Source organism: Plectropomus leopardus, chromosome 6, assembly GCF_008729295.1.
Source record: "Plectropomus leopardus isolate mb chromosome 6, YSFRI_Pleo_2.0, whole genome shotgun sequence".
Classification (NCBI taxonomy): Eukaryota; Metazoa; Chordata; class Actinopteri; order Perciformes; family Serranidae; genus Plectropomus; species Plectropomus leopardus.
Genome location: NC_056468.1, coordinates 31,964,061 through 31,979,498, shown reverse-complemented (window position 1 = coordinate 31,979,498; position 15,438 = coordinate 31,964,061). Strand labels below are relative to the sequence as shown.

The 15,438-nt window shown below is 39.0% G+C and overlaps 1 protein-coding gene and 1 pseudogene across 2 annotated transcripts; both read left to right on the top strand.

The window, feature by feature from the left end:
- Positions 1 to 269: 269 nt before the first annotated feature.
- LOC121944610 lies at positions 270 to 1,807 on the top strand (annotated as a pseudogene).
- A 2,087-nt stretch (positions 1,808 to 3,894) lies between these two features.
- LOC121944638 lies at positions 3,895 to 15,178 on the top strand. Of its 2 annotated transcripts, XM_042488496.1 has the most exons (11): positions 3,895 to 4,180; positions 5,409 to 6,030; positions 6,124 to 6,160; positions 7,657 to 7,736; positions 8,055 to 8,135; positions 8,288 to 8,347; positions 9,143 to 9,232; positions 9,382 to 9,477; positions 10,832 to 12,698; positions 13,319 to 13,450; positions 14,399 to 15,178. In XM_042488496.1, exons 2-11 carry the CDS (start codon positions 5,470 to 5,472, stop codon positions 14,629 to 14,631), a joined length of 3,237 nt encoding a protein of 1,078 aa, XP_042344430.1. In that variant the 5' UTR covers positions 3,895 to 4,180; positions 5,409 to 5,469; the 3' UTR covers positions 14,632 to 15,178. The 2 variants fall into 2 exon arrangements, with proteins under 2 accessions (XP_042344430.1, XP_042344429.1); XM_042488495.1 differs by having other exon boundaries at positions 5,409 to 6,160.
- The last annotated feature ends 260 nt before the right edge of the window (positions 15,179 to 15,438 follow it).

Below are 15,438 nucleotides of genomic sequence, written 5' to 3'. Positions count from 1 at the left end.
TATATTCTACAATCATACAGCAATCCTCCTATGTTATTTATCTTTTATTTTTTTATTCTCCAAGAAAACAACTGTTTATACAATAAAATTGTTTGTTTCAGTCTTCATCAAGAGGAAAATACTCCACTCTTAAAGACACCATCTGTTGGTGACGAAATGACACAGCAGCATTTCCTGCTGTTAATAATTCACTCTGTGACAGAGGTGGGTGAAAATGAAAGTAGATTTTGATGTTATTAATCAGAGCTGAGACGCCATTACAGGGTGTGACATCTCTGCTGGAACACAGACGACTGGATTTTTTTAAGTGGAGAAAAGAGACTTTAAGTCGGTGAGTCCTGCTGTTGAAAGATAACTTCAGTTTAAGATGGCAGAGAGAGCTCTCCTTGAAAGTTTCCTGAGCTGCCATGTGTGTTCAGAGACTTTCAGAGATCCTGTGTCTCTGAGCTGCAACCACAACTTCTGTTCAAGATGCCTGAAATAATTCTGGGAACAAACTAACAACAAAAACTGTCCCATTTGTAAAAGAAGATCCTCAAAATCAGATCCTCTGGTGAACTTTGGACTGAAGCAACTGGCTGACTCTTTTGCTGAGAGACTGAAAACTGGATCATCTGAGACAGAAAAAGGAGAGAAGACACTAATGTTTGTGTGCAGTAAACATCAAGAAGAGCCTAAATTGTTCTGTAAGGATGAAGACAGAGCTGTCTGTCCTGTCTGTGAGTTTTCTCTCCACCAGAGTCACAAGGTGGTTCCTGTAGAACAAGCAGTCAGTGAGCTGAAGGACGAGCTGAAATCTGACTTAAAGTCTCTGCAGGACAAGAGGGACAAATATGAACAAGTGCAGGAGACATACAGAGAAGTGAGTCAACACTCCAAGAAGCAGCTGTTGTCCACAGAGAGACAGATCAGAGCAGAGTTCAACAAGCTCCACCAGCTCCTGAAAGAGGAAGAGGAGTCCAGACTGGCAGCTCTGAGGGAGGAAGAGGAGCAGAAGAGGAGGACTCTGAGCAGAGAGATGAGGATGATTGAGGAGCAGATCTCCTCTCTGTCAGACAGTATCTGTGCTGTTGAAGAAGAGCTGCAGAAACACAACGTGGCGTTCCTCAGCAGTTATAAAGACACTCAGAGCAGAGCCAGAGTCCAGAGCTCACTGTCAGATCCACAGCTGCTCTCAGGAGCGCTGATAGATGTGGCCAAACACCTGGGCAACCTGTCCTTCAGGGTCTGGGACAAGATGAGGGACAGGGTCCACTTCAGTCCTGTCATTCTGGACCCAAACACTGCAAGCCGCTGGCTCTGTCTGTCTGATGATCTGACCAGTGTGAGACGTGGAGATACAAAGCAGCAGCTTCCTGATAATCCAGAGAGATACATTAATTCTCCCACTGTTCTGGGCTCTGAGGGCTTCAGCTCAGGGAAACACAGCTGGGACGTGGAGGTGGGAGACCATCCTGACTGGAATATAGGTTTGGCTAAAGAGTCAGCTGACAGGAAGGGAGAAATATTTGCTTCACCAAAATATGGATTTTGGTGTGTAACACATCGCAGTGGAAAATACACTAACGTTCTTGGTAAGACTGTCCCAGTGAAGAAGAGTCTCCAGAGGATCAGAGTCCAGCTGGACTATGACAGGGGGGAGGTGTCCTTCTACGACCCTGAAGACATGACTCACATCTACACTCACAGAGACACTTTCACTGAGAAACTCTTCCTATATTTGGGTGTTGGAAAGGCTGGTGATGCTAAAACTGCAGATATCAAAATATGTCAAACTGAGATTTCTCTGTGATACTCAGGAATGTTAGTTGTAAAAGTTGTGTGTGTGTGTGTGTGTGTGTGTGTGTGTGCGCGTGTGTGTGTGTGTGTGTGTTTGTGTGTGTGTGTCCGTGTTAGGCTTGCATACTGATAACCTTAGTGATTTAATATATGATCATTGTCCTCTTTTTGTTCTTTTACAGAGATTGAGATTGATTGAAGTGTTTTTCATGTAGGTTTATTCTTTCTTAGGACCAATCTTTGTAATCAGTGTAAGTTTAACAAACATTTTACCAGAAATTGAAATGTATGTTTGCTAGCTTTTTCTTCTTTTTATGCCTGACATAATTTGTTACCTACACCAAAAAGTAGTTCATTTTAGCAAAGTCATGATGCTCAAAATATAATACAAATATAAAATGTAAAATTATACTTTGAACTTCAAACACATAATTTCCTACATTCTGGTGATTTTTTTATGTGCCAATTTATGCGGGAAGTGTTTTTATTTATGCAAAAGAGCACACAAAAATAAAGCAGGTGACCATTTAAAATATGAAAATATGGCATGATATACCCTCCCTTTCTCTTTTTTTCTTTTGTTTGGGGAAGTTGCCTCTTAAAATGTGCGTGACATTGATTTATGTCTATGATAAATGCATTCATTTTATTTTCTTAGAATTCTGGACTTTGGTAGCTCAAACAAGATTTCTGAATGTTTAACACTTTCTGCACATTCAAACATATAAAATCTTTGTTGAGAGTGAAGTCTTAATATTTAGAGAAAGAGTAAAAATATTCTGAGAATAAAATCATGTTCTAGTGAGAATAATGTCATATTTTCCTTGGTGTCCTTTCGTCTGATGTTGTATTGCCCCTCCCCTTCACACACACATTATATGGGTTATATAAATAGCATATTCTGTCTGCATATTCCATATTCAGTCCTTTTCTGAATGTAGCGTTTTCTGATGAAGACGTGGCATTTGCCGATATTACTCTGGTTTTAGGAGCGTTTCTATGGACATTTATGCAGTGCATTTAGGATAAGAGGTTGAGGTTTTTACCACAGTTTGAGACACACAATCTGTTTCCAGTCAATTCTGTGCATTGTCATGGAGATGTTGCACACTAACCAACTAGCCAACAGTTTGCAGGGCTCGTGTAGAAATGCATGCCCAAAAGAAAAGCCAACATTCCTGGTCAGAAGTAGAAACACATTTACTTTTAAACATGTTGTGAGACAGAGATCAACAGGTTTTTAATGAAAGACAGATATTAGCAAGTTTTTTGATATGTGGAAATATCTCTGCTGACCCTTTTAAGAGGATGTTTGAAGGAAAGTAAGAGGGAGACTGCACAACTGAACAAGTTTAACAAGTTAATCAGAACATGCACAGACGCATGTAAACGGGAGTGTTAGTGGAATAATCATTTTCATTGTCTATGTAAACAGCTTAGTGGGAGTTTTGTCTTTTTAGAATAAGGGCAAAAACGAATATTTTGTGCTTGAAACATAGTCAGTGATAAGAGTTGGGATGTGACTTTACCACTTTAACAGCATCCTCTTTCAACGATCTTGATCATTTTCCGTGATGTGATTAAAAAAGTCTGTTGTGTTTGTTTTTCAGGCCTTGAGTTGTCCTGGCAAGCTGCTGATCTTCCATACTGCCCCTCTGTTAGAGATGGGACACACAAACTCGTCCTCAGGGTTCTTTGGCTCCAACAAACCAAAGGTACGAAACACACACACACACACACACACACATATATAAATTGTTTAGAGAAAACATGTTATTTGACCAAGGATACCATGCAAGTCTTAAAACTGATTTAAAACGTATATATACTTATATATACTATACTTATATACTTATATAGGCCCTATTTTCGTTGTTTAACCCGAAAACCACAACAAAAGGTGCACAGAGAGTTTTTACATTCACACTTTATTATATAAAACTCCCTGCATCATTTAAATTAAGATTTTTTTTTCTTCTACCGCTTTCGATATTTTTTTTTTCTTGGATAAAATTTCAGGTAAGATTCAATATATTGAATAACTGTGGAGATGACGCTTTTATTCTGGAAAAACTAAGCGGAAGTCTGATGTTAGCATCCACGGGGAAGAAAACAAACAAACGGCTGCTCCTTCCGGTGATATCCACATATATGCCGCTCTTGTTAGAACATTTTAAGTGAAGATTTTATGTGTTTTATGCAGATATCCTTTTTTCAGCGTGGTAGTTTCAGAGTCGTTGTCATTTCTACGAAGAACTCCGGAATTTAGGAACCAATCGTGCTAACAGCTAACAGCTAGCTTATCAATGTAGCTAGCTGAAGAGCTAAAGAAATGGGACACCACGCCGCTATTAAAACGACATAACTACAACGATTTAGTTAAAACGGCACACACCATACTGTAAGTACACGTTTTAACTCATTTTGGGCAGCTAACGCAGTTTATTACCATTCACTGATAATTGTTAAAATGACATAGTACGAATTCCGGTGATGTAGCTTCAAGGGTCGGTTTTTTCCAATGTGTTCATGGGTAACGAGCCATAATAAAATGTATGAATTTAACAAAATATCTGCATGCCTCGTTGGAAAATACTTATTTTTTGAGGATAAGTTGTGTATGTTTCTTCAGTTGGTTACATAGACCTGTTAACAACAATCTAACCTACTAAACCAGTTCATTTCGTGGTTGTTACTTAATCCTTTGTAGCTCCGTAAATTGGCTTGATTTCACTCGGAAGTTACGAGCTATGAGTTCCGAGAAGATTACCTGAAATTTGCTAAAAATAAAGAAGGTTAAAAAGTATAAAGTATTGTTAAGAACAATTTCAATAAACAAGACAGAAACACTGGCTTCTAAGAAATATTGCCACCCTCGATATTCACAAATATCCAGATAACTGAAATTCACCACAATCTACTCATCGTGGGTTTTCCTTTAATCATGATAAATGGTTAATATCATCTCGTCCTCAGCTGTGCTGCAGTGTTAAAAGAGTCCCCAGTATGATTGGTGAAATGTAACCTATTAAATCCTCAGGTATCATAATGGACATTTTTTGTCCAAATTGGTCATTTTTCACGTTTGGTTTTGCAGTCATTTTATATTACAGCGTATGGCATGATTTTCTCAAAGAAGAAGAGTTCCAATATCAATTTTGCAAAAAGGTCTATAATACAGGGTGTTTACAGGTTATTAGGGGAAAATGTCGACTTCCAAAAACTTTGATAAAAAAAATATTGTATATAGATATTTTCCCCACTTTTGGGGGGAAATTGCCAAATATTTAAACATTATGAGGATTTTAACCCATTATGTGCAAGTTTGATTACATGATGTCACTGTTGTTCTTTAGGAAAAAACACGCACACACACAAATACTTATTTCTTATAAGAAATGATAGGGTCTGGGTGGTTTGTTTTTTTTTTTAATCGCAGTCTTGGAAATGTCAGAGATTAGGAACAACATTGGTTTTGATTTATTGATAGTTTTGTGCAGTATCAGATTTAAAATTTAGGACCCTTTAAATCCATCATAAAAATGTCCATGTCCAAAAACTGGGCAATGAAAGCAAATATATAGTTGTGACCACAATGATTAAGTGTGCATGTTTTGTTTCTCTGCTTGGCCCAGTCTCCAAGGAAATAAAAGACTCTTAAGCAGCAAACTTTGATGGTTATGGAGAATTATGGATAACCTGACAGCAAATAAGAACCACATACCTTGTCAGTCGTGGGTGAACCAGAATGTCTGGTCCACTGCTTCAACTCAAGGATCGCTCCTCAACCCACTGTCCAGCTCTCAGCATCTCAGCCTGGGCTTGTCTTCTGACCAGAGAGCGTCCTACGACCACCTGCAGGAGTCCAATCAGAGCTGCTTGAACGACCTCAGCACCTTGTCATCCCGAAACAGCACTCATCCCTCTGCTCTGTACAAAGCCTCTCACATTAGCAGCAATCCATCATCCACCACACTCTTTGCCAATTCTGCTGTCCCGAGTGCTGCTCACATCATATCCTTTGCCCAGCAAGACCCCCACACCTCATCCATGCTGCTAAATGCAAACCAAGGAAAAAACATCCCCCCACCATCTTTATCCCAAGCAAACCAAGCTCCACAGCCTTGCAGGCTACCACTCCTCTCATCCAACGACCCTTTCAAAGCATCATTTCAACCTCCATTAACCAGTCAGGGCTTGTCCAATGGACTTCAGGATCAGCCCATTAGCCTGCCATCGTGTGGACAACGTGTAAGTACATCTCAAGCTACTTTTGAAGGAGCGAATGTGGAGTTAGCTGGTGTTGCTGGATACACTCACAGCTATGCCTCATCCACTTCTCAGGAGCAGCGTCAGTGGATGCCTTCATCACAGTGCAGGGGTAAGCTTTATTGTGAATATGTGCTGGTGTATTCCTCCTCTACAGGAAGATGAAAAACCACCTCACTGTGGGTGAACATGTTGGGTTTGATTTATCTGAATCAGGGTGTTTAGCAAAGTTGATCTGTTTTGTTGCTTATTCTTGTTATCCAGGATGTAAGAATCCAATATTCACATAGGAATTTAACGGTTCTCAAAGTCATGGAAAACCTGGAAAAGTCATGGACTTTCACAATCTCATTCTCCAGGCCTGAAAAAGTAATGGAAATAGTAAAAACACATTGACGTTTTTATAAAAGCAATGGAGTTTTGCTGTGTGTAATGTAACATAATGGCTATATTTTCTGTATGTTAGCTGTTGACATAATGCAGCTCTGCACGATGAATTGTTTCAGCATCGACATTACAATGTGCAATGGTCACATCAAATGATGTGCATTGAAAAGTAAGACAAATTAACTCAAATTATTTGCTGCTTTATACGAATGGAAAACATGCACGGCTCTCATTTTTCATGACTTATACCAGTCAAGCTTTTCCTTTAAGACAGGCTACGTTTATGTGTGACCAAGTATGGCAGAATTTGTTATGAGAAGCCAAACTCTGTTGCCTGAGTGTGTGTAAAAAAAAAGTACCGCAACCAGGCCGACAAGTGCAGAGGACACAGTGAAATGCACTGTGCAAAATGGAAATTTTATTATGGGTCCTTGAACAGTCATGGAGAAGTTTTGAAAGTTTTGTGAAAATGTGTGGGAACCCTGGAATTTGACAGTTTGAGCAACCGGATTTGTCTTTGCTTCACTTGAGATCCTAATTGAGTTTATTGAATTTGAGCAGTTTGAATATAGTGTTTTGATGTCTGAAGATCTGAATGTGTGAACCTAAAAAAAGTGTATGTAAAGAAAGAAAGCCTTAAAAACTGCTCAACTTGAAATTAACTAAAGAGGAGAATTCAAAGCGCCTGAAATCGGATAGATGGTCTTAAAAGTAACTTACATAAAGGTGTAGTGTTAAGAGTTGCTGAACTTCTGCTAACTAAATTGTTTTAGTTTGTTTTTGACATAGTATGATGTCAGAAGCCTACTCATGTGGCATGCACAGCACTACATGGGTTTATATGTAACGGGATCTGTAGAAATCTGTGTCTCCTCATGAGGATAAAGTTTATAGTAGGGCTTTAGAAAATAGTGTTTTGATGCCAAATACAGGCATATTTAGACCAAATTTTAAGTTTTCAAAGTTGAATACAGAAGGAACACAACAGGGAAGCTACACAATGACAGAAAAAACTTAAAAAGTTTCAGCTGCCCTTTAAGCAGGTTGCAGCTACAAAGTAGAAGTGTCAGAAACAGCAACAGCGGGTCATTAAAAAAAGAAAGAGAAAACATTTCAACACACCACAGACTGATCTCAAGTGGTGCAGCTGAAATAACAGTACTGTTGGATGTTGCTACCAGCGTCCTCTCACATTATCTAACTTTTGTGTCTTTTGCTCAGGTGCTGTGAATAAGTCTGCACCTGACAAAGCTGCTCATCCTAACAAAGAGCCATCGCAGGAGGGGAACATGAGTTCAGTGGTGAGACAGTCAACAACACACAAACTTAATTTAGTTAGTAATTTAGTTTAATTGTTTTGTGGTTTATTTTTGCGCACACTTTTACAAGTAAAACGAAGATGTCGGAAATGTTTTTACATGGTTGATGTAATCTAGCGGTGTGTTCTTACAGAGGTTGATTATACCTATTATAAGTCACTTAAAATGACTGCATGAACCCAATAATGATGCTTTTACGTGGACATTTCCAGTGGAGTTACAGAGCTGTGGGATTTAATAGGAGGCCATCGTATTAAGAAGTTACCTTTTTTTAATGTATTTATTTGTATCTGCTTTCAGGGCACTGGTGACAGCCATCGTTCTCTGCTTTTGCAGCACCGTGCACAATTACTTAAACAAGTGGCAGAGTTGGATAAAATTGTAAGTGTGTCATGGCATTTTTTTTTGCAGTGAAGGTCAATATTTGTAAGAACCATTAATTCATTTAGAAAGGAATGCCTTTGTAAGATTAATAAGATTTGGGAAGGATTATATTTTGTATTGTTACATGTTTTTTGTTTTTCCAAATGAAGCTGGAATCAATCCCTCCATGTGGCAGCAGTGCTGGGCAGTCTCAACACACAGCTGTTCAGGTAAGTTATCATAGTTTAGATGCTGCAGCTTGATTTTCGGTTTTGCCGGCCTGGTCCAGTGTAGAAGCTTAAACTGGTATTAAACCAGCATTTGTTATTATGTCACGTCAAGTTCTGGCAATTTTAAAAGTAGCCCAAAACAGCACTAAACAAAACTCAAACTTTGTTTGTGATAAGCAATATGCTGCATGATGAATATAATGTGATGTTTGTAAACTGACTATTGGCGCCACTAGTTTTAGATGACAAAGTTAGTCTATTAAAAAGACTAAAACTGTGCCAATATGACAACAATAAGGATTTGATAACCTAAACACAGCGTCAGTTTGAGATCGCTGGGAAGCTGACGGTTTCTGCCGATGTAAATGACCATCACTAAAAACAAGCTAGACTAATGTTACTTGCTGTTGGCTATTTTGCATGTATTTTTCAGTAAATATCACAATATGAAACATGTCTGATTTTAAAAGTAACATCACAAACATTGGAAGTTAAAAAGTATTCTACTCAACCATCTTTTTAAGTTTTCACATTTCTTGTCTGATCTCGAGCAAGTAGCTGACGGCAAACGTTACATGGTTTGTTAACATGAAGTAACAGAGGTGCATATTTAATGGATTCAGTGTGGACAGAGAGCTCCGCTGAGTTAAGTGAACCACCTGGTAAATTTCAGAAAGTCAGTCCGGTTTGGTGATTGGCTTAATATCAAAAAAGTTTAATGTTCACACCAGCTCTAACCCTAACCCCTTTACACAAAGAAAATAAAACTGAATGCATTTTCTTCTTCACCTTTAGTCTTCTTCACCAGAGGATGATTCATCTCAGCATGACCAGACTCAGAGGAGTGATGCACATCAGGGTCAGCTGTCTGCACAACAGTCTAAGGTAGCGCCACATCAGATTATTTACCACTGCATACCTTACTACTCCTTTACTTTGTACATGTTGGGCTATTCATAAAAGACAGTCACGGTTAAACTCATGATTTTTTAATTTTTTATTTCTTGTCTTCTTTTCATTGTTTGGTTTTTCAGTCACATCTTTCATCAGATTGTCCATCACCTGCATCCTGTGATGAAAGTGAGGGCTGTGATGCACCAGATGATCCAATGTCAGAAGGAGAATCAGCGGTAGATACCTATATTTTTTGTGTGTTTTACCTTCGACAAATAGTATGTGTTTGTTTTTAGCATTATTGCTATAATCATTTCAGAATAGTTTCTACATTTCCATGTAGTATACACTGGTATGGTAGTATGCATTGGTCCTCTAGGCGCCCGAAGTGTGTTTTATACTGTGTCAATAGGGCCCCGTGTCCACTAAAGTGTTTTTAACCAGCTGAAAAACCATGAGGCACTCCTCAGGAAACAGTTAGCTGAAAGTGTTTGAGATCGTTTTTGAAGCACAGCCTTTTTAGCTGAGACGCTCTGGTTGCACCTGGTTGCTATGATACAGAATATTTGCGGAAGCAAAAATGTTGGTTCAAGGTAAAATACTTTCTCTGAATGAAGGCTGAAGCACATAGGAAAAGAGGATGGACGAAGCAGCCTATGTGGGTTCATAAGAGGTGACATACCTGTATATACAGCATATTAACATACTTCTCCTCCATAGTTGTTTATCACCTTTACATGCAAGATGTTGGTCCTTGTGGTATTTGTCCCTCCTCCACTGTGATTGAACGCCTGGGTAAAAAATCACTGTGATCAGCACAGTGTTTTTTCAACTCGCAGTGCTGAAAATAACATCAAACGTGCAGCGCTTAGTGCAGAATCAAGTTTTTCAGACTGGGATTCTCAACCTTTTTTTAACTTAAGGCCCATTTGTGATTGTTAAAAAATTTCCAAGGATTGCTTTCCCCCCCAAAAAGGGGGAAGATTTAAAAAGGCAACATAAAAAAACTGGGTTGTAAATGCTGTCAGCTGTTAATGCTGTGATGACTTTCTGTTGTACATGATGCCTGTCCCTTTTCTTTTGGAAATATTCTTTCGGCTTCCTTACCAGGTTGGTCCCATTGAGATTAAGAATCTCTTGTTCAAGGGAGACCTGGCCAAGACAGTCAGCAGTGAAAAACACAAAATTGCAGACAGAGACACAAAAGGAGACAAAATACAATTCACAAACACTAAAATAAGCATAAAAAAGAAATATCTATCAGTGTTTGGGGAAATACTGAGCGTGCGACTGGTTAATTGAGACTTTGATTACACTGCAGGAGTTGTTTGAGAGTTTGTAAAAGGATGCTTTGATATACTTTTGCCTTCGTTATAATTAGATAGTCATTTTGCAGATGAAATATCCTTTTTAAATGCATCTTTTTAAAAATTCTCTTTCTCCAATTAGCATTTACAATTAGCATTTAGATAGGTGTCTTTGTTTAGAAATTTAAATTTTAGATTGAAATGCTTAGTGGGATATTTGCTCCAATTGCAGATTGTTAGTGACCGTTTTTTCACATACAATTGTTTTTCATGCTTTTTTTAGAAAAAGGAAAATGGCTCAGCTGAGTCAGAGGATGACAGTGATCCTGAATACTTACCCAACAGTGACCGTGACTTCTCCGATTTCCCGTCTGATGCTGACGGGGGCTGTTCAGATGAATCCAGTCACAGCAGGCCCGCGACCCCTAAAGGCAAAAGATCTCAGCCAGAAAAAAAAGGGGCTGAATTGGGAAGTTCTTCATCAAAGGACAAAAATACCCATTCTCCAAAACAGATTCGTACAACCAAACCGAAGACAAAGTCTTCTGAAACTGTAGTGTTGCCAACTTCAAACTCTAAAACGCGACGTGTATATGACAGAAGGAATTATTGTTTATTTTGCACGAAGCCCGTATGTAAAATGGCAAGACATCTTGAGAGAATCCACAGTGACAAACCAGAGGTTGCAGCTGCATTTCAGTTCCCCAAAAGCTCCAGAGAGAGACAAAAGATTTGGAACAGGCTGATAAATCAAGGGAACTTTGCTCATAACAAAGATGTCATGAAAACAGGGAAGGGCCATCTTGTTGTCCGAAAAAGACCGAGCAAGACTCATAAGGCCCAAGACTTTCTTCATTGCCTTTACTGTCGAGGTCTTTTTGTGAAGAACGCGCTGTACAGGCACATGAAGTCGTGCCCAGAGAAAGGGCAACATGATGTTGAATTAGAGGTTGGAAGAAGGCGCATCGCATCCCGAAGTGTGCTTGAAACGTTAGGAGACCTTGGCATAAGTGAGGGTTTTAAGAGCGTTCTGTCCCAGATGATATACAATGATGTGACGGAAGCTATCTTGGAAGACGGGCTTATCTTGCAGTTTGGTGAGCTCCTGTTCGATCAGCACGGATCAGATCCAAAGAAGCATGAGTATATGAGACAAAACCTTCGCCAGGTAGCTAGACTTGTACTGGAAGCTCAAAAAATAACCCCTATGCAGAAGCTGGAAGACTTCTTTCTTCCCGCAAACTTCCCTCATGTGGTGTCTGCAGTGAACGTCCTCGCAGGCTACAATCCAGAAAACAAAACGTACAGCATCCCTTCACTCGCCATTAAGCTGGGCTACCACCTACAGAAGTGCTGCAGTATCATTGAGGGTAACGCAGTGAAGTCCGGCGATGAAAGTTTGGCAGAGTCTGCGCGCAATTTCCTCACTCTGTACCAGGACAAATGGAACAAGCTCATTTCTGGAGGTGCATTATCGTCTCTCAGAAAGGCAAAGTTGACCAAAGATAAGAAGGTGCCGTTTGCCCGAGATGTAAAGCGCCTACATTTCCACATGGAGAATGCTCATCTTCTCGCTGAAAAAAATCTCAGAGAGAGCCCCTCTGCAGAAAACTATAGCATCCTGGCCAGAGTCGTACTGGCTCGGACGATACTTTTCAACAGGAGGAGAGCCTTAGAGATATCATCAATGAAACTAGCAGGTTTTATGTTGCGGAAAAAGTCAAACGTGCATGACGACATGGACATATCAGTCTCAGATTTGGAAAAAACCTTGTGTGAGTTCTTCACTAGAGTTGACATACGCGGGAAGTGTGGGAGAATGGTCCCCGTTTTACTGAAACCTGCATTCGTGTCCGCGCTGGAGCTTCTCGTGGAATTACGCGAGAAATGCGGAGTCCCGAGTAAGAATCCCTTCCTTTTTGCCCGACCAAATGCGCTGTCTTTCTACAATGGTGCAGACTCCATCCAAAAATTTGTCAAAGAATGCGGCGCTAAAAATCCTGAAATGCTGAAATCCACAAAGATCCGGAAGCATTACGCAACAATGCTACAGCTGATGAACCTGGATGAGAATGAGGCCAACCAGATTCTAGGCCCTAATAATCAAATCCACAGCCTGCAGCAGGATGACGTCGAAATGGACTGTGATGGTAAGATTTTTTAATGGAAATAATAAAAAAAAGTATTAAATTATCATCATAAAGTAAATTGGGATTGCACAATGTTATGGCTATAGAATAATAACACCATCAGCATTTCGTTCCCTATAAGCCTCACTTTCACTATATCAGTGTGTCTGCCACGTTTAACGAAATCTCCCAGAAAAATAAAGGCTCAATTTACGGCACGAAGGAAATGCATTTGCCATGAAAACAGGAAAGGGATAGAGCTTTTGTTTTTCCAAGCAAGCTCCATGACCATCTCAGCTCTGAGTGCATGTTTATACTCTATATGATGACCTGCATGCGCTTTTTTAAGAATGAAGAACAAAAAAATGCAACTATATGGTTCGATGAAGATGAAAAGTTGGACTCAATGGTCTAATTTTATTCAATTTAATTTGTCAATTTAATTTGGTATTTTCAGGCATTTGGGTAATGATTAGTGCCGTGACCCACTAATGTAATATGACTCAAGATCTTAGCGAATTATGAACTTGACTGCGATTTGGGTATTTCTCCAGATTTTCCTTCCAGTTAAGTGTGAGAAATGTGTGTATCCGTACATGTAATGTGTAAAACATGACCATCTTATTTTGTTTTCAACACAGAGGAAGGACAACAAGATGCATCATGGGATGAAAATGAGCGCTCCGGTGCACGCTTTGATCTGGCAGATTTTTTTCAGGAACAAGCATGTGGAGCAGCGAGATCTTCCACGTCAAGCAGAAAAAGCAGAAAAGGTAGCAGTGATGATCATTCACAAAAAAATTATCAATTTCATTTTTTTTTTTTTTTTGCAGTTTTGATAAACAGTGGCTGATATTTTTTTTTATAAGAAAAAGATTAAAGGGGTTTTAGGCACAATTATTTTCAGAATTTTAATTTATTATCCACCCAGTACGACGAGTGTGCCTGTGATCAGTGGAGGATGAAGGTCCTGAAAGCCAAACTAAAGTATAAGTACAGATTTCTCACCAGAAAATGAATTTGGTGGAAGCTGGAGTTACCCATTAGAAAATAATTTTAGGAAAGTCAAAGTATCTGATATTTACTGCACTTAAGTCATTTTATGAGATTAAATGTCCATTATAGAAAGTAAAAGTACAGGTAAAGGCTGGTTATGATAAAGCATGTGCTTAGAAGTTTATATATGAAGTTTATTTACTTGTAGCATGCACTACCTGAAAAGATGAAGCCTCTAATGAACACAAGGTCTATTCTTACAGCTCAAAGGATTTAAAGAGCAAAATCCAGTTTTTCTTTTTCTCCCATTTTTTCATCCATCTGTCTGTCCCTTCATCCTTTCCTTCCCTATTGGTAGTAAGTAACTAAGATGATTAAGGGAAATGTGGTGGAGTACAAGCACAAATTTTATTTAGGAAATTAAGTGGAGTAAAAGTTGACAGAAATATAATAACTCTGTGAATATATAAGTACTTTTTCAGTCATTACCACCATACATTATTTACTTTATGTTGTCAAAACCAGAGTGTACAGTGTAAGTCTTTTATGTCTTTGCTGTGTTGTGTGTGATAACTGAATAAATAACTGCTACTAATAAGTGAAAATACTCAAAAAATAGTATTGCAACAACTGAATAATACCTGTTTTCATACTTGTCTGTCGTTGGGTAATCAGAATTATTTCGTGATGTCAGGTGTTCATTAAATTCCCTCTCTACCCCACAGGCTCCCAAAACCAAGGAAAACATAAATGGGAGGAAGCAGAGATACAGGCTGTTGAAAAACACTTGATGCCTTTGATTAAAGCTCACAAGGTGCCTCAGAAAGAGGACTGCGTGAAGTGTCTTGAGGCCGAGTCAAAAGCACTGAAGAACCGTTCGTGGAAAGGTGTAAAGGACTACGTCCGAAACAGGATCACTGCCCTAAAAAGGCAGGGCAAAACCTCCAAGGCTAAATAAACGAACAGTAGCTCGCCTGAACAAGAGGAACCACAGCAGAGTGCTGGACATTTTCAGCAGTTATAGATGGGACATTTTGTCCATGGCAACATTTAAGACTTTTTTCTCTCCCAGTTTTTATCCTTCACTATTTTCTGCTCCTCTTTGTCTTTTTATTTGTTCAGTCTCCACATGCGTCTCATATACAACATTGTGAGAATTTCCATCCACTATGTTGACTAAGAAAAGATTGATCATTGCTAATTTTTGTGATTAATGGTTTGCGGTTATTCTGCAGTTGCCATCACTCTTGCTTTATATGATTACAGTTTATCTTTCGTTGTGGTTTTGTTTCACTTTATTGAGTTAACTTGGAAAGAGAGGACTCATCCATACTGACAACTAATGTGTCATTAGCTGATGGCTAATCGGTATGATTTTGGGCGCTGTTAACTCCTGTCACCATGTTATCTGTTTTACTGCATTATGTTATTTTCTTTGGTATATTCTCTGTTTTGTAGGACAACTTACCACCAATAAAATTCAATAATTTTGTGGAATATAAAAATAGGTAAACTGTTTGACTCGTAAAATGATGGACACATGGTAAGGGGTCAGTAATTTGTGCCACCCTGTGTTTTCTGAACATTACAGCGCGTTTACATGTTCGGCTAAAAACCCAAACTGACCCAAAAAATAAGCATAACATGGTACTCTTAAGTATAGTACAATACTTCAAAATTGTGCTTTAATATTATTTGATTAAGTGCAACAATGCATATAGACAGCTGATCTATAATTCACTGAAGAAACTTCCAGTGCAATGTA